Source organism: Microcaecilia unicolor, chromosome 11 (genome assembly GCF_901765095.1).
Source record: "Microcaecilia unicolor chromosome 11, aMicUni1.1, whole genome shotgun sequence".
Taxonomy (NCBI): domain Eukaryota; kingdom Metazoa; phylum Chordata; class Amphibia; order Gymnophiona; family Siphonopidae; genus Microcaecilia; species Microcaecilia unicolor.
Window position 1 is genome coordinate 73459211 of NC_044041.1, and position 24237 is coordinate 73483447.

At 45.0% G+C, this 24237-nt stretch overlaps 1 protein-coding gene across 1 annotated transcript in view; it reads left to right on the forward strand.

Moving 5' to 3' along the window:
- The first annotated feature begins 562 nt into the window (after positions 1–562).
- Positions 563–24237, forward strand: part of CCDC124 (coiled-coil domain containing 124) — a 52591-nt gene continuing 28916 nt past the window's right edge. Inside the window, exons 1-2 of the mRNA XM_030217478.1 lie at positions 563–3900; positions 8862–9039. Of these exons, the coding sequence (XP_030073338.1) occupies positions 8881–9039 (159 nt within the window). The 5' untranslated portion in view covers positions 563–3900; positions 8862–8880. The remainder of the gene's footprint in view (positions 3901–8861; positions 9040–24237) is intronic.

The following is a 24237-nucleotide window of genomic DNA, read 5'->3' on the forward strand; positions in this document are numbered from 1 at the left end:
GGTATGGCCACGGGAGGGATGTGGGTGGGACAGGGGCATTCATAAAAGATGTATGAAGTGTTACAGAATAGCGGGGTTCCACACCCAAGTTGCACGCCAAGATTTACACCAAGTTTCAGCTGGTGTAAGTCCTCACGCTCAAAGATGAGTGCTGAATTTGTCGCTCAATGCTATTCTGTAAAGATTGCTCATCTCGGAGCACCCTTTATAGAATAGCGTTGAGTGCCGTATTTTGATGCCAAATTTTCAGCATCATTTATAGAATCTGATCCATAGTGATGTTTCTGAATGCTTCAGAAATACATACAGCGATCCCTTGGAGGTCCTTTTAGAAAGGCACCTAGCGTTTTTAGCATGTGCTAAAAATAAGCCTGAGCTAAACACTAGAGACGCCCATATATTCCTTCAGGCCTCTCTAGAATTTAGCACATGCTAAAAACTCTACTGCGCCTTTGTAAAAGACTCCTTCAGTTAGGTATTTGCACTCTGGACATTTTCCATTGAGGTTTTTTTTTTCCCCTGGCAGTTTTTGTTTCATTCACAACTTTATTTTTTCCATTTTAATAGGTTTTGTTTTTCATGCTTGCAATTTGTAAATAATGCATGCTACAAAAAAAATCGTTGTGATTTTTTTTTCAGTTTATTTTAAAACTAATGCACACTCACACTCTCAGACGCTACATTAACATGCCTTGCATAGGTTGGAGAAGAGGCCCTCAGATTCTCAAGATACACGTTATACAGCATCTTATTACTAAGAATCTCATTTACAGCATTCAAGAAGTTGCTTCTACACCAGTAAAAGTCACAGAGTCCTTGAGGTAGTACACATCTTACACACTACCAAGCTGCAATACTGCTCAGAGCTGCTCAAGTTACTCATTACAAACACCATTTTGGTTTCTTTCTGCAACATTCAAGTGATTCTACAGAGGAACTGGATCAGAAAGCTTAAGAAGTGTTCTTTAATGAGAATGTATCATACTGCTAAACTTTAATTCTGCTGCAACAGATGATTTTGAGAGAATAAATTTCTTGGTCTCCAGGGTGTTGCATGCTCTGCTGTATGTCAAGAAATGTGTCTACAGATATGTGGCCTCACAGTGCTCTGTGGTCATTGTACTTCACTGATCACTCTAGGCATGAAGTTACCCTAGGAAGAATAATGGGGAAAATGCACTTTTTGGCTCCAGGTTTCTTAAAAATATGTTCCTTTCTCCTTTCCCTGGAAAGTTTGATAATCTGTTCGTATCTCAGGTTTTACAAACATGTGCACTGAGTTGGTCACTGGTTAACAAATGCTCTATAATCCACTTCAGTCTGACTAAGGTGGTTTGCTTTTTGTAACCATCCCTAGTTACATCAACTTTGCTCCTCTTTCCTCCACCTATGAAAGTGAAGGTTTGCTGAAGCTGGATATGAAGGTTCAGCCCTTTCGCTCCCCGCTGGAGTTTCACTCTAGTATGTCAGCTGGTATGTCCACATTCCAGGGAATCCTCCCATGGCCTGATGGGAGTCACTCCTTGTTATGAGATAAATTGTGATTTACACCTTCCATTCAAAGCTAATTCCAATATACCTCAGAATGTCACCTGCACTACTATGCTAGTTAGTATAGGAGGCTGACTGGTGCTATCCTTCTGCATTTTTCACCAGTCATTGAATGATACATGAAGTTTATTATTGACTCATCAAGGTTGTTTTTTCCCACTTCCTGGTCTCAATAAATGAGTTTGTTTTCAGATCAATTTATGCCTACTCTCAAGTGACCCTATTGGAGACCGTTTATTTTTATTACTTCCTGCTTTGCATGTAATACTGTTTGATATTGTCATATTGCTTCTCTATTTTTTTTTCTCACATGCTTCCTGTTGGTCCCTATCAATGAGGTTTGACAGGTTTGGCAATTCTGTATGACTAGCTTCACAGGTTCTCCTGCATGCTGATGGAATGTCCACTTGTCAGATATTGGTAAGCTGGGTTTTGTCCTATGTTGTGTAAGATTTTATCCCATTCTAATACACATATTCAGTTCTGCAAAATCTAAACAGCCTTTTGCATGTCTTCCAGACTGTATCTCTCTTCCTGAAGCAGCCAGGTGTCTCGCTGGGATTAGCTCCTTGTGAGCCCCCATTAACCATCCTACATCGTTTGCATTCTCCCCTGACAGCATGAAGGATGCACTCCCTTCCCTTCCTTACTAAGTACTGTACTCCTCTCAAGAATAATGTCTCCAAAAGAGTTAATTTTGCACATAGCAGGACAATTGTAAACCTCAATCCTAAACCGGGTATGCTGAGTATGATATTTGGGGAGGAATGTAGGGATCATTCTACCACTCCTCTGACATCCTGTTGGAGTGGAGACTTCCTCTCTCATACAGTGAGTGGGGTTGCATGGTTTCTTTCCACCACTCTGGCATCCTGTTGGTGTCCCACAGGGTGGGCTGAGTTGTAGAGCCCTCTCCTCACCTGCCATCTTGTTTAAGGCCTGGGCTCTCTTCACCACTCCTCTTGCATCTGAGTTCTTCTTTCAGGGCAACTTCTCCAAATGGGTTAGGTTTGTGCATAACATGACAGGAATGAACCTCACTTTTAAGCCATGGCATGTGGGGTATGAGCTCAGTCTCTCAAATTTACTGTTAATGCTCACTATAGAACTTATGCCACACCAAAGAAAGCTTCCCTCTGGAGTTTGTAAGATGTAACATGTATAGGCTGCCTATCCAGGTGTGCTTGGAAATTCTTTTTGATCAAACCTATGATACCTAAATCAATGTGGCAGAAAGATACAAAAATGTCTCCCCATTTTCTTTGTACTTGAGGATCTTCTCTCTCTCCAGGTGATTCACAGAGTAATTGCTTGGGACTGACTGACACCTATATGATTTCTCTGGGGGCAATTCTCCAAATGGGTACTATTCCTAGGACCTCAAATCAAATCACATCATTAGCGGATGGCCTCACAGAAACAGGGCTGTTCCTCCTCCTTCTCATCCTACTATGTAAATGTATTCCCAGTTGTAACAGTATGGGGCCTGTTGAATCAGGTCTGCCCCCTCCTCCTATGTGGGCTTCTTGTTAGACTGGAAACCCATACATCAGCGTATGTGAATGCAGACTGACATGCAATGCCCTGTGATGACTGCTGTTAGTATTGCTCCTACTACTGCTGTCTTCGTGAGTTGGAGAGTGAGATTTTGAGAAAGAAGTGGATGAGTAAGGGGAAGGGCATGGAGATCCACTATTTTGGTTTAATCTTCTTCTTCATCTGGGGTCACGTGGATTTTTAAGTGTTAAAATGGTGGCATCTTGGCTAAAAGTTCGGGAAGTGGTGGACTACAGGATGGGGGAAGAGTGTTGGGCTCTCTTTCTCCCACGCCCTTATTCAGAGTGCAAGACTCTTCTCACCAGTCCTCCTGCACCCTATTGGAGTCTTCCTCTTCGTGCGGTTCTTGCTGGCTCTGCAGCTGCTGGATGCGGTTCAGAAAGTCGCCCTGGGCCTGGTTGAGCTTCTCCTGGAAGGACAGAAGGAGCCGCTTGTTAAGGTGATCGGTCAGGGTCAGGCCCGAACCCTCCGCCAGAGCGTCCGAGCTCAGGCTGCTCTGCAGAGCCGCGTTCTCCAGCTCCTTATGTCTCTTGCTGCTGGGGGCCCCCTCCATGCTGGCCTCGGGTCCTCTGTTTCCAAGAAAATTGAACTTCCTGTGCGGGGCCCGTCAAATTGCTCAGGAAGCTGGCGCCATATTTGTGCGGGGCGTCCCTCCCTATCTCGGCCAACCCGCCCGCCCGGCTCGTCGTTTTACATCCTACGTAAAGAAGAGAGGTTGTGCGCAAAGAGCGAGGCCTCAGTGAGGTCATCAGCAGCGCGACATTGGAGCTGGCGGCGGCCGCCGGGCAGGAGGTAGGAGGGGGATGGTTGGGTTGGTATTGGCGGTGGTAGTAGCTCGCCCTGGACCTGGTTATCTGTAATTCTAATGATAAGGATAAAGGCCGGGATCTGTGACTGATGTATATGTATTGGGAAACTGGAGGCTGCTCAACAGCGTCTAAGCTGCTAATAATTCGTGCAGTATTAGCCTTCTTGGTTCATTGTGGTTTTAGCGTCTCCCGTTTCGTGTTAGCACTACAGTGTCCAGCATGCACCTGGACTTAGCAGCGTGTGCACTCTGGAAAACAGCGAAGATGACTCAGAAATGAATAGACGATACTTCAAAGAGTCTATGAGTTTATTATATACAACAACCAAGACTGAGACAGCTGTGTTTCGGCCAGTGAGGCCTGCCTCAGGAGTCTCCTGGAGTGTTGGCAGTAAAAGATTAGACTTATCCAATTAAAGTAATGTCTGCTGCCAAAGGCTATTGCTGTTTGGTTTTGAAAAGCGACTGTGACATACGGAAGAAATTGTGTGGGTGGGCGCATAACACGCTTTGTTTTGTTTTTCCCTTTGGTGGCAGACATTAATTGGATAATACAGTCTAATCCGTGAGAATTTTACTGCCAACAATCCAGGAGGCTCCTGAGGTAGCCCTCATTGGCCGAAACACAGCTGTGTCGTGTCTTGGTTGTTGTATATTAAACACATAAACTCTTATGAAGCATCGTCCATTCATTTCTGAGTCATCTTCGCTGTTTTCCTGAGTGCTGTCTGGACTTTGAGGACTTGTTTCTTTTGTGTGCAGTCTGGCAGAGGGTGTCCAGACATATCTGACCCCCCTCTATCCACCAGGAACTGAGGGTATGCCTTCGACTTCCAAGCAGTACTAGTATCCATGCCGTTTGCTACATGAGCACAGTTTGATGCTCTCAGATTATAAAGATAAAAAAGTTATAGAATAGGGTTTAGGTGCCACCATCAAGGCCTACCAGAGACCTGTGGCCAATTTCTCTAAGTTAAAATGCCTTTAGGCAGGATGCACACATCCGTGCCACTTGACTCAATACACATACTATAGCATATACAATAAACCAGTTATACTCAGGATTGGAGGAATCATAGGTCGCAGCTTTTATTAAATCAACAAACCACACAATTTTGGAGGGCACCTGAGCCATGAATCAAATAGTCCTTATCGCCACCTCACAATACCAAGGAGTTACTTCATCTGAAGTCAAGCAGTGACCCACCATGCCATTCACTATCTATCTAGGTCATATAATGCATTAGGTTTTCCAAGCTGAAGAGTTTTAACAACCCCACGCCCACGGTGCAAGGAGTAACTGCACCAATGTTATCCACTCAGTGATGTTCCAGATCCTTGATTCACAGTCAAATATCTTGCTGTCTTTGTTGCTGTTTGATCCAAGGGTGATTATTTGACTTGGGTGCCGTTGCCAGCTGCGACAAGTAGAGTAAGGAGGAAGATTTACAAAGCACTGGTAACCAAACTAGCTAACAAATGTGTCCTGATCTAGATCGTGCAAAATACAACGGGACAGCACATGAAATAACAGCATATTGGGGGGGGGGGGGGGCAGCTGAGAATTAGGTAAAAGAGGGCCCAGTGATATCACACACATATCTGACCCCCGCCATCCCCCAGGAGCTGAGTGTACTAGGCTGCACTGGCATCCTTTCTGTTTACTACATGAGCAAGTTTGATGCTCTCAGACTATAAAGATAAAAAGTTATAGAACAGGGTTTAGGTTCCACCAGCAAGGCCTACAAGGGACTTGTGGCCAATTCCTCTAGGCTACTTTAAAATGTCTTTTAGCAGTAATCGAATTGATACAGTTTGTGGTCTGACGGCCAATGGTCTTGGCCTCTTTTGGCTTTTCTGCTTTAGAGAATGTGGTCTGGATCCAAAGCCTGTCACAAGGGTGGCGAACAAGTCTATTATGGAAAAGCAGTAAGAGAAGACAGTACAAAGGCCTGATAAATTACAGATGTTGTATTACTCTTGTCATGTAATCTTCCAGGAGCTCATCTGGTCACTTATTCTCTCGCTGTGCTTAACCTACTTTTCCTTCTTTGCTTTCCTTAATAGAATTACCCAGAATCCTTTTTCTGCCCGGTTTTGGCCAGAAGGTTATTTTAATTTTTGTACAAAAATGACCATGTATTTTTAGTAGAAGCTAAAAATGTGTGCTTTATCCTGTTTGTCTCTCCCTCTTCCCCCCCACCCATACCCATTGGCTTTCCCTGTGCTTACCTTACAATCTCGATGGCCTTTGAGTGCATTTGGAGTGTGAGCGATCCCCAGTTACTCCTACCCCATTCCGATTCTGCTCTCAAGATGACTGCCGTGACTGGAGTATCATTCCTGCCCTGACTACACCACTAGACTACCAGGGATTGTGAGGTAGTCTGGGTGGGGTGGGTTACTGTTTGTACCCCCCCCCCCTTTTTTTTTGTAGTGCAATTGCAAGTAATGCAGTTATGATCTTGGTAAATATAGTGTTCCAAATAAATGCTTTTGATACAAAATTTTAGCAGGAATTTGTCTTTAAATTTGGGATGATAAGCTCCTTAGGAATTAGCCTCTCTGTGGAGTTATGACATCAGGTGTCACTCCGAGCATGGCGCAGAGTCAGCCAGTGTTAACATCACCATAGCTTTTAATTTGTTTTCAGTATTTGCGGTCCATGAGTGTGAAGGCTGTTTTGCTTGGAGGTAAAAATACAGTCTTTCGTTAGGGTTTTAGCAGAGGTATGCAGAATGCAAGCTCTGACAATCCCCAGCAGTCCTCACTGGACCATATTCACTCAACCAGACTTGAGAGTTTCAAAACAGGTGATGAGTTGCAGCTGGTTTTGGCCAAAAGTTTTCAGGCAGTTTCGGCCAAAACAGACTAAAGCACTTTTGGTTAGTCTCCATTCCTTAAATTTTCATCCCCTTCTGTCTAATGCTTAAATGATGGAGCTTTTTATCCTCAAGACCCTGAATGTCATTGAAGGCTTGATTAGACTATGTACATTTTTGGTTGCTAGAATATATTTCCAGGAATTGCTGATGTATATAGAGGCTGAAAAAATTCCCTAAATCAGTTCGAACACACCTTGCATTGTGTTACGTAAGCTAGGAAGGGAGAAGCTGAGAGATCTGAGGTGTAAATGTAATGCTTGCAATTTAACCGGCACTGATGTGTTTAGTACATAAAAATTGTAATAGGATCATGACCTGTGTCCTTGTTGGTTCCTAGAGGTCAGGAGTCTCCCACAGTACAGAAGTTTGAGCCATTTCTGCTTGCTTTCTTTCTTTTTTTTTTTTTACTTGACAGTACTCTTAATCCTAATCCACAGAATTTTCGGTTCAACTGGTATTAGGACACCAGGAGCTTTGATTTTTAGAACTATTCCAGAATTTTTTTCTTTGTCTTAAATCCCCTGTCAGCTTACTTTAGTCCAGTCATTTTGGCTACAGTCCTTGGCTGGCTTGCACAGACCCTAAGCCTGGCCTCTAGGTGTCATTGTTGCACTATAACTGTGATTATGTGCACATGCTTTCTCTTTAGCACCCCTAACCTTGGTCTATTCGAGGATCAGAAGATACGAGGCAGCAGGAACTGAACCTAGTTGATAGCACTGTCACTGAGCTCATGGGATAGACCCCTGTCAGCCTTTATTACAGGCCTAATAACCCATTGAGTAAAAAAAATATTTTCTCCTATTTGTTTTAAAGGTATTACCATGTAACTCATGGAGTGTCTCCCTCATCTTTGTACTTTTTGAAAGAATAAGCAATTGATTCAGATCCTCCTACTCCACTCAGAAATTTGTTGACCTCTGTCATATTCCCCCTCAACCGTCTGTTCTCCAAGCTGAAGAGCTCTAACTTTTTAAGCCTTTACTCGTATGAGAGAAATTCCATCATGCTCCATCATTTTTGCTGTTCTAGTTTCTGCCAGATAAGGGTGGGGAACTGAGTATTTCACAAATTTTGTCTTGGTGCCAAATAGGGAGCATGTCATGCTGCAGACACTTGAGTACTACTGTCCCTATATGACTTGTGGACCAAATGGAGTATTTTAAATGTAACCCCTTGAGTAGGGTTGGCACTGACTCTCGATTGGTCTAAAGTTTACCCCATTGTATTCAGGGACTTGCTTTTCTTACAGAATACAGTGCATGTAGAAAATCAGAACTATGAGTCCCTGCGTACAGAGGGGTAAACCCAAGACTGGATCAAACTGTCGGGCAAATTGCAAGCTGGTTGGCAATCCTAGCACACTGGATTGTTCTACAATAGAGGATGGAAACGCCTTGCCCTTTATTATATAACACTGGTATGTTGTGTCCCTGGAGACAGGAACACAGTACCCTGTTCTCAGAGTTAACGGTTGTTTTAAATGAGCAGAGTTCGAGGTAATGCTTGTTTCTCTCATGGCCCCAGCAAGGTAGCTTTATTCTTAGAGATACCTGGATTGGCCACTGTTGGAAGCAGGATACTGGGCTGCATGGACCGTTGGGTCTGACCCAGTATGGCTATTATGTTCTACCATAGTGTGGTTTAATTGTGAGAAAAGCATGAATTTGATGTTATCTGCAGGGCCTCTGAAAAATACAAAAGAAATCATTACAATTTCCTCCATTTTCTGAATCTTCAGCATTTGTCACTTGAATTCTGGGTGCATTTCTATTGCAGTTTTCTGGCCTTGGAAGGTTTATATGGTGTGTAGTTCCATTGTGAGCCCTTTGTCGTTCTCAGGCTGAGCAGACAGAGATCCTCAGCTGTGAGTGGTCATTGCAGCCCTAAAACAGAGGCATAAATTGCCATAACCTTCCCAAAGTCTCAGCTGTGAGACAGCCTGGTGCTTGGGCTTAGGTTAGGTCTGTTGAGGCCTGAGGGCCTCCTGTCCTTAGCTAGCATAACTGGGATTGTAGGCTTTATCTTCTCATTACAACTGTTGACCTAATGTCTTGCAGCTGCAGCACACCCTGAGGGATGCCCAAGAAGTTCCAGGGGGAGAATACAAAGTCTGCTGCTGCCCGGGCACGGAAGGCAGAGGCCAAAGCTGTGGCTGAGGCCAAGCGGCAGCAGGAGCTGGAAGATGCCTTCTGGAAGGATGATGATAAGCATGTTGCAAGAAAAGAGCACAGAAAGGTAAGGGGGACGAAGGGAATTAAATCTGAACAGCATTAACCATGGCACAGTTGTGTGGACACAGTTTCTGGGCATGTTTAATACACCAACCAGAAACACAACAGCATCAACACGAACATACCTAAATCTCCACTACCCTAGCTTAAAAGGACTCAAATACAAATCAACCTATGCATCCAGCTTTTCCTACATAAGCACACAACTATGGAACGCATTATCAAAAGCCGTGAAAACAACTTAAGATCACCTAAACTTCCAGAAATCATTAAAAACTAACCTGTTGAAAAAGGCATACCATACCGACCCAACTTAAATGCCTGTACCCTGCAACACAACGAAACCAAAGCTCGTAATGGACATATAATAACTCTTCCTCTCTACAATTCCCTAATGTGACTGTACACACGAACCTTATTCTACCACAACATTTACTGTATTTGTTCATACCAGAATTGGCGAATGCTTTTACGGTACTATATAAGCCACATTGAACCTGCAAATAGGTGGGAAAATGTGGGCTACAAATGTAACAAATAAATGATGGGAACAGTTTGCATTGACGGTCACTATTTTTAGTATTATTAATATCTTGTTCTTAATACAGATTTCAATTAGTCGTCTTCTGCATATTTCCTAATTTTTATGTACCCCTCTTTCTCCTCCACTGAGGACTGGATGGACCATTTTTCTTTGGGTTTAAAACCCTTTAGTGTCCAGTGTTCCCGTAATAAGCCATATGGGAACAGATTGATGGGAACATTGGACACTAAAGGGTTAAACCTTCTGTGCTGCTTTTGCACCAGCAGGGCTGGGCAACTGCCCCCCCTTTCCCTTTCTAGTGTTTGGGCCTCTCAGATAGGAAACTGAAGCCTCAGTTTGTTGTGGTACAACATTGCAGCCACGCCTTGGGACCCTACTCGTATACGCATTTAATTTTAATATGTTCTCTGTTCTGTCATGTACTTTAGATATTTCTTTGATATATTATCATCATCTTTGTTTCCTTCCCCACAGTTACTCAGTAATTGGTTTTGGCTTATCAGCCACTTCTGTTTTTTTTTTTTCTTTCTTCCAAAAAAGGTTTCATTGACATGCAAGAAAAGGTTACAGATATACTCTATAGAACAGAACATTCCCATAATTCCCAACAGATTGTTACATAAAAAATCTCCTTATGAACATGCTGGATGAGATACAGCTCTCAAGGTTTCATAAGGTTGCCAATAGAGTATGATTTGGGAACAAAATTTGTCTCCATCCACTCAAAACGTTGATTTTATATTTAAATCTTTTTATTACAGTATAAAAATGAACAAACAATATTCTTAACTGTCATTTATAAAGCAAAAATAAAAGATACATTCCCCATATTCCCTCCATCCTCCCCTTTACAACATCCCCTCCCCTACACTCCCTCCCTGCCCCACTTACAAGAAACACCCCTGTATTCAGCAAATTTGAAGCATATATTCATATGTAATAAACATATATTCATATGTAATAAACAGTGTGGATACTTTGCCAATAAAGACATACTTCAAATAGTTAACAAAAACTATCTTGCTCCGTTCATACACCACGTGGAAAGTCATGAATGTAAAGACTCTGCGGCATTTAGAAAAAGCACCGCAATTCTTGGATAGATTGTGAAAAACATACAGGATTTTATTTACATCCAATGACTCTTTCCAAACACTGCAACACTGTAAACAGATTACTTCTGATATGCAATCTTATGAAACAGTGCCAAAGGGGCATATGAATTATAAAACTAAATTATGGTGTGTGAGGAATGATAGCGATGCTGTCGGGGGGGGGGGGGGGGGGACGACTCCTGATCCTTAAAATAGAAAGTATGGCACTCAGATAATTAAAGGTGCTTACAAAAGTACAATGTAACTGAGCGATAAAAATTGTCACAAAGGAGAACTAAAATGAAACCTACCGAGAGTATGCAGGGTGTTTAATGTTAACACCACCGCATAATATGTGCTGAAAGAATACATTTCCTATTAGAATGAAAGGGTGGACTTCCAATACTGTGGAGAGTTATACATAATAGTAAGAATATTCGCAATCAAACTTGAAAGACCTGACAGCGATACTGAAATAAAGCTATCTGGCCCGTCTGGATATTGGAATAAAACAATCAGGAAGTAAAACCATGCACTATTCCATTGCCTAAAGTAATGCCTAGAAAAAATACAGCCATAAGTAGATTAAACCAACTGCTGTATATTCTTACCTTGAAAAAGACCTTTGTAAAATTAAAGATCTATGCATCCTGTGATCACTGGCTGCCACTCTGTCTCCCTAAGGAAAAGGGCGTGCGCTGCAGAGTAACAGTCACCACTCACACTCCTGGATGGCTCGCGCAACCAGCTGCTTGCACTGTTTTAGGCCTTTTTCCAGGACAATCACCTCAATTAAGCAAGCAGGCTAGTAGCACCCAGTCCCAGACGCAAAGACAGGCGAGGAAGCCAGTGCTGCTGTGCTGAACCTGGCCTCTTCCTTCTCTTCCTACTTCCACCTCCTTCTCCACTCAGGCTTGGGTACTAGTGACTCCTCCACCTGCATGAATGGGAATGTAGGGGACTACACTCAGGGAGTTCAGGAGGAAGGATGGTGTTAGCGTGATTGCACAGTAAAACAACGGTAGAAAGATAAGCATTCGATTTACCGCGGGTGTAGTGTTTATCATTGTTCACGTGGGAAAATAACCACTGTTTGCACCTGTGGTAAATAGTGCTCAACCTTGATTTCCGAAGGTTTAAAATGAAGAAAGCAACATTCTTCTCTTATGGATACAGCTTATTCAGTATACTTTTCAAAGTGTCCAAAACAGAAGTCCAATAAGGTTGAACCAAATAGCAGGTCCACCAGCCATGAAAACAGGTGCTTTCAATCCCCGGAATTCCTCCAACAGGTCATCGAGGCCATGGGGAACATCTTTTGAAATCTTACTGGGGTATAATACCATCGGTAAAATATCTTGAAACCATTCTCAACCAAATTGTTAGCAATAGAAACCTTGAACAAGCATTGAAAACTCTTTTCTCATTTCTCCATGGTATAAAACTCACCCAGGTCCTGTTCCCATTTAGAAACATAACCCTATAGGGGAGTAGTATAAATATAAATGAGTAATACTACCCTTACTCCACCCCCCCCCCCCCCCCCCCCCAACGCCTTATCTAATAATGTTTCTTTGAGACTTAGCTGTCCCTGAGCTTTATGCTGGATATAATCTCGAATCTGACGATGCTGGAACATCATTATTGACACTACCCCATATTCATCCTGAAAGTCTGTAATTCGCCCTCCTCCCACCTCTGTCCAAGGGTATGCAAGCCCATCGTTTATAAACTGGGTCTCTAAGCTGTGGACCAAATTGCACATCTGTTAGTGATACCTCCTCTCTGGGGAAAAAACTTCCCATGTATCCGACACCAAATATGTAGGGGATAACTAACTCCTAATGGAGTCACCCTAATTATTTGTAGGAGATCTTTCTTCGGGAGCCAGGGGACCGCCCATAAGGGACTGGAGCCAACCTATGCCTGTTGCCAACGAGGCCATTTCTTTAAACTTCCCTGCAGCCAATCTGCCACAATTTGCAATTGTGCTGCTTTAAAATACAGTTCAAAACTCCTCTAAGTTTTGGTTGAAATAACATTGCCCGACCCACCCTAGGAGGGCACCTCCTCCAAATATATGCAAAAACTTTGTGGGTTTAGTTGATTAAAAAAAACATTGGGGAAGAGGGAGAGCCATAAATAAATAGAGAAATTTTAACTGCTGAATCCGCCCTATCCAGGAAACAGTGAGGCCCTCCCAGTGATCTGATTCAGCCATTAATTCCTTAAGCTTGGGGGGGGAGGGTGTGAGAAAATTAGCCTGATATAACCCAGCTAGATTAGCTATAATACGCACCCACCCCCCCCCCCCCCCCCACACACACACACAACAATTTAACCATCAAATAGCAGTGATCATTATCCGGAGACACTTTTTTTTTTTTTTTTTTTAATCTGCCATGGATAAGTTGCTGAGAGCACTATCAAGACCCCCCCCCCCCCCCCCCAAGTCATCTTCTTCGAACAATTAGAAGCAAAAAAGACTTTGGGGTACTTCCTATGAGCCACCAAATGCTCATTGCAGCCTTTTAAATGGGTCTTCTGGATGAAGAGTGTCTACTTTCAATCATATCAGCTCTTTAAACATGTCATTTTTTTGACTGGGATATTCAAACCTCTTACATTTAAAGTAACACAGGTTAAATTAGACACTTCTAAAATATATCGGACTAAGCAGTCTTACAAAAGGACAAAAATTAAACGTTCAGAATTAGAAACCTCTACCCACACAAACCTGCCCAGGTATCATAAACTAAACAAAGCATTCTAATAGGAATGAACACCACTGCTTCCCAATAACAACCCAACCCTCCTCCCAAAAAACCCCAAAACCTTATAGGCATGACAAGTCAACAATAGGTGGCATGACTCAAAACAGGGAGAAGAAGCCGTACACCACTTGAATATTATTATCTGCTGAGCCCCATGGTCCATCCGAAACAAATATTATTCGGTTTGGTGGGGAACCAGGAAAAAACAGTAAGAACGCTTCAGTAACAATGGAGTGAGAGCGCTCTTGCTTCAGGTCTTTTTATGCTGAGGGAGCAAAGCCTTTTCTGATAGCTGCTGTTGAAAGTGGCCCCTTCCTTGTGACATTCTTTGCCATTTCGGGCATTTGGAATTCTCACGCCCATGCGATAACAAAGACGAAAGGGGGAGGAAGTGACGTCACGAAACGGCATGGCTGCATGCTAGCTGAGCTCCGTATAACCCGCGGAGATCTACAAGCTAAAAAGCCTGTTTCAAGCGGCGAAATTATAGCAAAACGCGAGCAGAGGAGAGCGCAACACAGCGGGATTAAACTCCCGATGCAGACTGAGACGGAGAGAGTGAATTTCTCCCGCTTCGCATTTACATCGTTGGCGCGCGGAGAAAACAAAATGGCGGCCGCAACATTGAACCGCCCGGAACGGGCGATCGCGGCAGCGGAACTTGTAGAATCAGCACCCTCAGGGGAAACACACACCAATAAAGACCAGGAGGAGCCCGAGGAGGAAATGGGTCCGGAGTGGCAGAAATGGCTGCAGGGGATTCGGGCAGACCTGAAGGCAATGCGAAGTGAGCTGGTGACTATGGGGGCAGATCTCAAAGGTGAAATAAGAGAGCTAGGTTCTCGCCTGGAGGAGGCAGAAAATCGGCTTGATGCCCAGTCAGACGCACTCGAGACCTTAGATCAGCGAACCACGGAAAGCCAGCTAGCCCATCAGCAGGTCCTCGACAAGTTAGAGGATCTGGAGAACCGTAGTCGCAGATGCAATTTGCGGTTTCGTGGCCTGCCGGAGTCCCCTGCCTACATTGACTGTGAGGATACTATACAGAGGCTGACGAGTGATCTGCTAACAGCTGGAGGTACAGCAATAGAACCAACCGCGATCCTCATTGAGAGAGCTCACCGGGCATTCAGCTCTCCACGAGCCAATCTGCCTAAGGACATAATAGTGTGCTTTAGAGACTTTAAGATGAAGGAGCAGGTGGCAAAAGCGGCACGACAGACCCCAAATTTTAAGTGGGATACATACACAGTTGAAGTGTATCAAGATCTGGCAGCCACTACATTGAAGCGCAGAGCGGAACTCAAACCAGTCACTAGAAGACTTCAAGAACTGGGGATCCGGTACAAGTGGAGGCATCCATTTGCGCTAGTATTTTATAAAGAGGGCAAAATGCAGCACATAAGAACACTTGCAGAGGCGAAAGAAGTGCTACCAGAGGAAGTCGAGATGGAGACATCAACCCCGACGACAGCAGCAAAGAGAGGCCCAACCCGGGTGATACCGCCTAAATGGCAACGAGTAGGCAATGGTCAGCGACGCCTAAAACGCCAACAGTCGGCAACAAAAGTGACCTGAATGAGAAGCACTTCACTGGGAAGCCTCGGTTAAGGAGCAACTGTTGAATCAGCAAAAAGACAGAAGTTGATTGAACGTGCGCTCAGTGGCAATGCTGCAAAAAAAAAAAAAAAAAAAGTTGGACCTTAGGAAGTGATTGGGTGATGTATTTTGTTTTGTTAATACTATGCAAACACCTGTTATGTTGTTCTGTTGTCACTTAATTTTATAGAAAGGTTAAAATTGCAAAGAGACAAGGCTTTATTCAAAGATGCAGGAGCCTCCGCGGAAATATGGACTGAACAGCTTACACTTCCTTCTAGAATGCCCTTAGTGATATACAGGGGCAGCTTTCTAATGAGGGGAGGGGGGAGGGGGGAGGGAGGGGAACCCTGGGATAGGGACAAGAAAGAGGCCTATCAGGATGCTAAGGGGAGGGCTCATCAGAGGAAACCAATGGGAAATAGGCAAAGAAGCATAATGACTCAGAGATTAGCAGGCAATAGAGCAACTTATTATGACATCTCATGGCAGATATTAACCTACTACTGATTAATGCCAGAGGGTTGAATATCCCGAGAAAGCGACAACTCTTGTTTAGAGAAATGCTCCGTTTGCGAGCAGATGTGGTCCTAGTGCAGGAGACCCACTTACTATCCAGACATGAATATTTGTGCTACCATAAGAAATATCCCCATATATATTTTGCGTCCAATAGCGACAACACAAAGAGTAAAGGGGTAATGATGGCATTTGTGGGTGATAAACCCTGGAACATACTTAAAGTGGCCAGAGACAAGGGGGGAAGATACCTCCTGGTAGTGTTGTCGCTGTTAGGACAGATCTTTACTATAGTAAACGTATATGGGCCGAATGCACAGCAAGAAGGTTTTTTCTCAGAGTTAGACCAACTGCTCCAGAAACATGTAGAGGGCTCCCTATTGGTGGGGGGGGATTTTAACCTTACCATGCAGGCTCATCTAGACAACTCCTCGAGTAGCATACAATATGGCCGAAGAGATAGAGCAAAATTGCACGAATTTGTGAATCATTGGCACCTAATAGATCTGTGGCGGCAAGTACACCCAAGACAGCGTAGCTATACCTACTACTCTGCAGTACACAAGTCATCCTCCAGGATTGACTACTGGCTAGGAGAAGCAGCGATAGCAGGATTGGCAGGGACACAGCAGATTTTACCTAGAACCTGGTCAGACCACTCTCCGGTTCTGATGCAGCTGACATTACCCAATACGCGAGGGAGACAGAAAAGCTGGCGTCTGGATGATGCTCTTTTGCAGGATCCGGCTAATCTAGTTAGCATCGAAACCAATATTAAAGAATATATCCAATTCAATGATAATGGGGCAGTTTCACCGATAATAGTCTGGGAGGGATTTAAAGCAGTCATGCGGGGTCACCTCATAGCGCTGAAGGCACACACTAGGAAACAGCGGATGTTAAAAGAGGCGACTCTCCGGAAACAACTAGAACAGGAAGAAGCCAGGCTTCATAGTGGTGGATCGGAACAGAAGCAGGCGAGCTTAGATAGAGCTCGCCGGCTGCGGGATCAAATCTGTGATTTGGAGCTAGCGGATATCTCCGAGAGTCTGCAGAAGGCTCAACAGACTCACTACGAATTTGGCAATAAGGCTAGCCGTCTGCTGGCCTATAGGCTAAAACAGCAAGCGAACCGCAACATAATTGCGAGCCTAAGGGATGAGGGAGGGGACACCCACACAGACTCTGATTATATAGAGTTAGCATTCAAAGACTTTTATGAGAAGTTATACACCAGAGGCGAGGAGACAGATCACATAGAGATAACAGATTACTTAGAGGGGTTAGAGCTTCCCAGACTGACATCTAGTGCCACTCAGATGCTAGCGCACCCCATTGAAATGGAAGAGGTTATTCACGCTATTAAGGAGCTCCCGGCAGGTAAGGCTCCGGGACCCGATGGCTTCACTGGCAAATTCTATAAAACATTTGGGAAGCTTCTGGCCCCATTGCTATTGCAAGTGTTTAATTCTCTAGAGGACAGTCCGGGGCTCCCCCCAACCTGGAATTTGGCTAATATTACGGTCATCCACAAGCCAGGGAAGGACCCACAGCTCTGTGGATCTTATAGGCCTATCTCACTGTTAGGGATAGACTATAAGATCTTCACAAAGATTTTGGCAACACGACTGCAAAAACATTTACCCTTTCTAGTTCATGAGGATCAGGCAGGCTTCGTGCATGGGAGACAGACATTCGATAACATACGTAGAGCACTACATTTGGTATACCATGCACAGGACACGCGGTCTCCATTATGCATTCTGTCACTAGATGCCGAAAAGGCGTTTGACAGAGTGAGCTGGTCCTTCTTGTTTGGAGTGCTAGATCAAATGGGATTCACTGGGCGTTTCCTCCACTGGCTTCGTCTAATCTATAAAACCCCTCAGGCCTCCATTAGAATAAATGGCAGAATGACAGAGCCCTTCAATTTATATAGAGGAACAAGGCAGGGATGTGCAATGTCCCCCCTGCTTTTTGCCATTGTAATGGAGCCGTTGGCGGTTAGGCTTAGGGCACATCCAGAAGTAAAGGGGCCACGACTGGGTAGAATCGAAACGCGGACGCTTCTCTTCGCAGATGACGTCTTGCTGATGCTAAAAGATCCGGAGACCTCCTTTCCGAAAATACTAGAGATGCTAAATGCATACGGAAAAGTCTCGGGGTTTAAGATTAATCTAGACAAATCTGAAGTGCTTGACATAAATATTCCCATTGAACAAAAATCCCGTCTACAGCAGGCAACTCCGTTCCGATGGGCATCGCGATACATTCGATACCTGGGGGTTAATATTCCCAGAGACATCAAGGAGTTATACCAGGTTAATTTCCCCGAGATAGCGAAGCGTTTGCTGCAAGACTTGCAAAGATGGGGGGGTCTACAGTTGTCCTGGGTTGGGAGGATAAGTGCAGTAAAAATGGTAGTACTCCCAAGGATACTGTATCTTTTTATGGCATTACCAATTTCCATCCCAGATAGCTTCTTACGAGGCCTCCAGAGGGACATCTTCTCCTTTATCTGGAAAAAAAGACCACCGCGAGTTAGAAGAGAAGTTATGTACCAACCAAGGCAGCAGGGAGGGATGGGGGTCCCCTCTATCGCCCTATATTACCAGGCGGCACATCTTAGAACAATAGCGGCTTGGTTCACAGACACAGAAAAATTGAGTGTCAGGATGGAGCAGGGCTGGGTGGGCCCCTTCCCGCTTAGGGCTATCCCATGGCTAGCTAAACAGGAATTGGATGAACTCATCAAGGGATGTCCACCGCTGATGCAGTGGCCCTTGCACACCTGGAGTGGGGTGCGAGAACAGTTTTTTCCAGGACGTAAGTTTTTTCGGCACATGTACCTTAGATTTGCTCCACACTTTACACCAGGAAGGCATACCACGGCCTACTGTGGCTGGGAAGATATGGGTCTGTGTACGTTGGGCCAAATGTGGGAAGAGAATACGACAATAGCGTTTGAAGAGCTCTGCAGGGAACATGGTTTATCCTCCTTACAGGCTTTCCAATATTACCAAGTACAGGACTTTATAAAGCGAAGGGCAAGAGATGAGCTTAACTTATCAGAAACTAAGATAGAAATGTGTATGATGAGAGGGGGAGGTAAGGGGAGCATATCAAGACTCTATGAAGCATTGCTTCTATACTCCAACCCCGTAGAACATTATTTAGCTATATGGAATGAAGCCTTGAAGGAAACATATACTTTTCAACAATGGAAATTAGCATTTAAATCTCTGCTTAAGGTCTCGATTTCTAGCTCTATGATTGAGAATGGACATAAGATATTATACTGCTGGTACTATACCCCGCATCGCATTGCAAAGATGTTTAGAGGATGCTCAGCTACATGCTGGCGACAGTGCGATGGAATAGGGGACATGTTCCACATCTGGTGGGCCTGCACACACGCTCAGACATACTGGACAATGCTTTTGAAATTTCTGACTGAGGTCACTGGGATAACCTACCCAATGAAGATGGATTACTGTTTGCTACATTTTAAACCCGAAGGAGTTCCAAATCCAATACATCAGTTTGCTGGACAACTGTTTGTGGCAGGCAAGCTGGTATTAGCAGCGGCTTGGAAACAACCATCACTGCCGGGCCTTCATAAAGTCCTGCAAAAATTAGACTACATTTGCCGTATGTCCAAACTCACAGCATTACGGAATGGACATTTAATACCACATCAAAAGACTTGGAAGCTTTATGAACAGTGGTTGTCCTCCCGAGACACTAAGAGACAGTAAATGTTAGGCACGAATGAGTAGATTGAGCGGGGGGGGGGAGGAGAGGAAGGGAAAGGGTGTGAGGGGCTCTGAGAAATTGAATGAGTGGAATTAGAAATGGGAAACAGACCAGGCAAGGTGTCAAGCAATATGGTTGTATTAAAATTATTCTCTGTTTTGATATGTTTATACATGAAAATAATAAAATAAATGGTAAAAAAAAAAAAACAAAGACGAAAGGGGAGATAGTCTCTGATGTATGAGGAAGTAGATCTTGTGTATCCTCCAAAGAACACACCTGGTGTAGCTTTCCATCCTTATAAAATACTTAGGCGAACGGGTGCTGCCACTTATATCTGATGCCCTCCTTATGTAGGTGTTGAGTAAGGGGCCTCAACTCGCCCCTACGCTTCATTGTGGTTGTAGAAAGATCCTGCCATTCAAATGGTGCTTTAACCAAAAGTGCTTCCTTAAATTTAAAATCCTTAAAACAGGCAATAATATCATTGGAGCAATTTTGCCTCTGATTTTCCAATGCCCAGTGGACTCTGTCAAGGGCAATGCTAGCTGGTTCAACTGAATCAGATCTCACTGAGAGGATAGTGCCTGCCATTTGCTGTATGACCTTTTTCCAGTCCTTATACTCTGGGCCTTCTGGCACTCCCCGAAAACGCAAGTTGAAGTGGCGGCTCCAGTTCTCTAAATCCTCAGTTTTATGGAGGAGATACCGAGTAGTATGTTTATGCTCCTACAACTGTGTCAGTACCGGAGATTGCTGCTGCATGCTCCTTTAAGCCCTTTTCCGCTTCCATGACATGTTTGCCGAGATCAGCAATCTCGCCTCGCAAGTCTGCTCCCAGAGCTGCAAGTTTGGCCCGAACAACCTGTAAATCTGATTTTTATTTCTTGAAGACAAGTACGAACAGCTTCATCCGGTTTGCGGGTTCAGCTGATTGCGAAGGTGATGTGGAAGGAGAGGAGGCCGCATGACCAAGGAACTTGAGAGTTCCATGATCCTCCTCAGACTGAGACCCGCTGTTGGAATGCAAAATCTTGCAGATTTACCACTCGGGATCACGGCACTGCTGTCCCGACCCCACAGCAGCATTAGTAAGTATCACCACCAAAACAGAGTACACCGATTACTCGGATGAACTGGTAGACTGCTGATTTTCTGTGGATGGTGCAGAGCTCTTTGTTCAAGCAGCCATAGTCAACGGTGACATCACTTCCTCTCCCTCTTTATCAGCCACTTCTATCCAGTCAGACCTGAAGCAGTTTATACAGTAAAAGATAAGTTCCCCAAACAATGCAATTAATAACAGAAATAGCAGTCCATACCCAGCAGCAGCAACATCAGAATTGCTGCAGAGAACATGATTTCTGAAGAGTATTATCCCATTGAATAAACCATTACACATACAGGGTAACTCAATTCCACTATAGCTGTATTATGTATAACATACACACTACTATAAACAACTATATACTGTTTCAAAAATTCCTTTATTAATTATCACAATAAACCAAAAGTGGGTTTTTTTTGTTTTTGTTTTTTAATTACTACCACACTGCTAATATATGCCTACTGAACTCCCTTCGGCTGATGTGATGTCAGGAGGAGAGTTTCTCCACTAGATGGTGGTAAGATCTCATAGAGGCATCCGTTGTTGCCTCTAGTTCCTTCAGTTCTTGTTATATGACTTCTGGTCAGATGTGCTTTAAATTACCAGTGAGAAGCCTCTCTTGCATATGGCCGCAAAAGCTTAGTCTTCGTGTTTTCAGAAGTGGGGGAGTAGCCTGTTGGTTAGTGCAGTGGGCTAAGAACCTGGTGAACTGGGTTCAGTTCCCACTGCTGCTCCTTGTGACTCTGGGCAAGTCATTTAACCCTTCATTGCCCCCAGGTACAAAACCTTAGATTGTGATCCCACTAGGGACAGAGAAAGTACCTGTATATAATAGGTAAACTGGTTTGGTTGCACCACAGAAAGGCAATTTACAAATACAAATGTTTCAGGCAGTGCTAGAAGAAACAGCAAGAGGCAGAGAAAACATCAGAGGTAACCAAAGAATTGGACCTGGGTGGAAAACCAGGCCCTAAGAAAGTCAAAATACCAGTATGGCAAAAACCAAATATTTTATTTTATTATTATTTTATTTATCATTTTACTTAATTACATTCACATTTATCACATAAATGTAAGGAAAAACAGAAATTAATATAAAGGAAAAAGAAAACATTTTCTCTCATCAATATATATTATATAATTGTCCACAATTGGGAGATCCAAGATCAGGAAAACAATCTCAAAGAAAATAAGAAAAACTCAAAATGGTTAATCTTACAATTCACATTTTCTGAGGGAGGAAGGTTAATCGGTAATTGCAGCCGGTACAGTGGTAACTAAAGGAAGTTGCTGCAGAGGGTTCTTCATCTGTTCTTTCAACTCCACAAACTTGTAATTTCTTAGGTTCATCAAATAAGTAATAAGGGAATCGCACTAGGAAGGTCCCACCTAGGGAATGATTCCTGGCTTAAAAGCCAAGAATTCACACCTCCTAGTCTGCAATTCCCTTGATATGTCAGGAAATATATTCATCTTTGAACCCAAAAAACTATTGTCGGAAATACAATTTCAGAACATTTTTCCTATCTAAATCAAAGGCGAAAGTGACTAATAATATAACTCTATCTGTAATTTCTGAATTTTCCAAAATGTCAGTTAAATTCACATCTCTTTTCTCTGATAAAGAAAATTTTAAGAGAAATATAAATCACTTTAGACACCAGAGGGTGGCTATCAGAAGGTATTTGCAAAATCCTATATAATAATTCTCACCTCCAACGTTCTAATGTGCCTGGTACCGTGGCTCCCTCGGAGGTGGTCTGCTAGGCAGTTTAGAATGCACTGACGTCAGTGATGTCACTGACAGCTGATTCCAAGGCAAGGGGAGGAGTAGGGAAACACAGGGAGCGTGTTTCCCTACTCCTCCCCCTGCCTGGGAAACAGCTGTCAGTGCCCCCCCTCGGCGCAACACCCAAGCCCCTGCCCTGCAAAACCGTGAGCCAGGCAGGGGGAGGAGTAATTCCCTACTCCTCCCCCTGCCTACCAATCAGCTCTCAGTGCCCCCCCCCCTCGATGCATCACCCAAGACCCCCCCCCCCCCCCCCCGGCGCATCACCAAAGCCCCTACCCCCCTCTCGGGCACATCAACTCCCTCGCCACCCGTAGCCGCCAATACTAATGCTGTCCGGCCGCTGCTGCTTCTCCTGTGGAGCAGCAGCGGCCGGTACAAAAGAAAAAAGCCAAAAAAAGATTTTTAACCTGAAACGCGGCTCCGTAGACAGCCATCTGGCATTGGCTGTCGTCACTGCAGCCGCTTCTCCTCTCCCCTCCACGTCACTGCCCCTGTAGGAAGACCCCGGAGGAGCACAGCGACGTCAGAGGGGAGAGGAGGAGCGGCTGCAGAGATGACAGCCAATGCCAGATGGCTGTCTACGGAGCCGTGTTTCAGGTTTAAAATCTTTTTTTTGGCTTTTTTCTTTTTGTACTGGCCACTGCTGCTCAACAGGAGACGCAGCAGCAGCCGGACAGCGTTAATATTGGCGGCTGCGGGTGGCGAGGGGGTTGATATGCCCGAGGGGGGGTAGGGGCTTGGGTGATGCGCTGGGGGGGGGATAGGGGTTTGGGTGATGCACTGAGGGGGGAGGGGAGGGTCGCTGGACATGGGTGGCTGGAGGGGGGGAGGGGAGGGTCGCTGGACATGGATGGCTGCAGGGGGGCAGGGAAGAGGGAGGTGGGGAGGGGATCCTGAGACCAGATGGGTGGCTGCAGGGGAGGGCAGGGGAGACAAAAGGGATGCTGCGGGGGGGGGGGCAGGGGGAGAGGAGGGTCACTGAACATGGGTGGCTGCAGGGGGGGGCAGGGGAGAGAGGTGGGTCGCTGGACATGGGTAGCTGCAGGGGGAGAGGAGGGTTGCTGGACATGGGTGGCTGCAGGGGGGGCAGGGGAGAGAGGAGGGCCGCTGCACATGCGTGGCTGCAGGGGCAGAGGAGGGTTGGTGGGGAGGGGGTCTGAGACCAGATGGGTGGCTGCAGGGGGGGCAGGGGAGACAGGAAGGACGCTGCAGGGAGGGGGAATTACCTTGCTAGCGCCCGTTTCATTGCCTACCGAAACGGGCCTTTTATACTAGTGTCAGAGAAATATTTCTTCAACAGTTCAGTAGCTGATATATAGGATGTACCACCGGCTCTGGCACAGACCGTATAAGTCTGCCCAGCACAATCCCCGCCTCCCAACCAGCCCCCACTCCCACCACCGGCTCTGCCACCCAATCTTGGCTAAGCTTCTGAGGATCCATTCCCTCAGAACAGGATTCCTTTATGTTTATCCCATGATACCATGGTAAGGAGATCGATGGTGATGCTTCTTAGCCTTCGCTCGACGCCTGTCATCGACACTCCTCGGTACCGATGAGTAGGGCGCGGAATCCTCACGCCTCCTCGGGGCCGGTGCGCCTGCACAGCAGTAGGCCTCGAGACAGGTGGAGACCCACTCAATGCCTCGCTGCTCCCAGCTCGAAGTGGTCTCTCGGCAGCCATTGCCTGGATTCTCGGTGCTGCTTCCCTCGAACCTTAAAAAGATGAGAAAACTAAGAAAAAATAAAGGAAACTTTTTTTTTAAAAATGTTTGAAGAAAAAGACGGAGCGCGATAAACTCGACAAAATTCTCCTGGGCCGAAAATCACGAGGAGCAGCGAAAAAAACTCCTCCTTTGCGAAGCGGAAAAAAGAGAAATGAGGGAAGCGCGCCGGCGTCGCCGGTGGGAAGTCACTCGCGCATGCACAGTGCGTTGCCCCTGTGCGCGCCACGTCGCTTGTAGAATTTTCAAAAGTTTTTGTTTTGACCTCCAGAGCTCCTGAGCCATCGCGGAC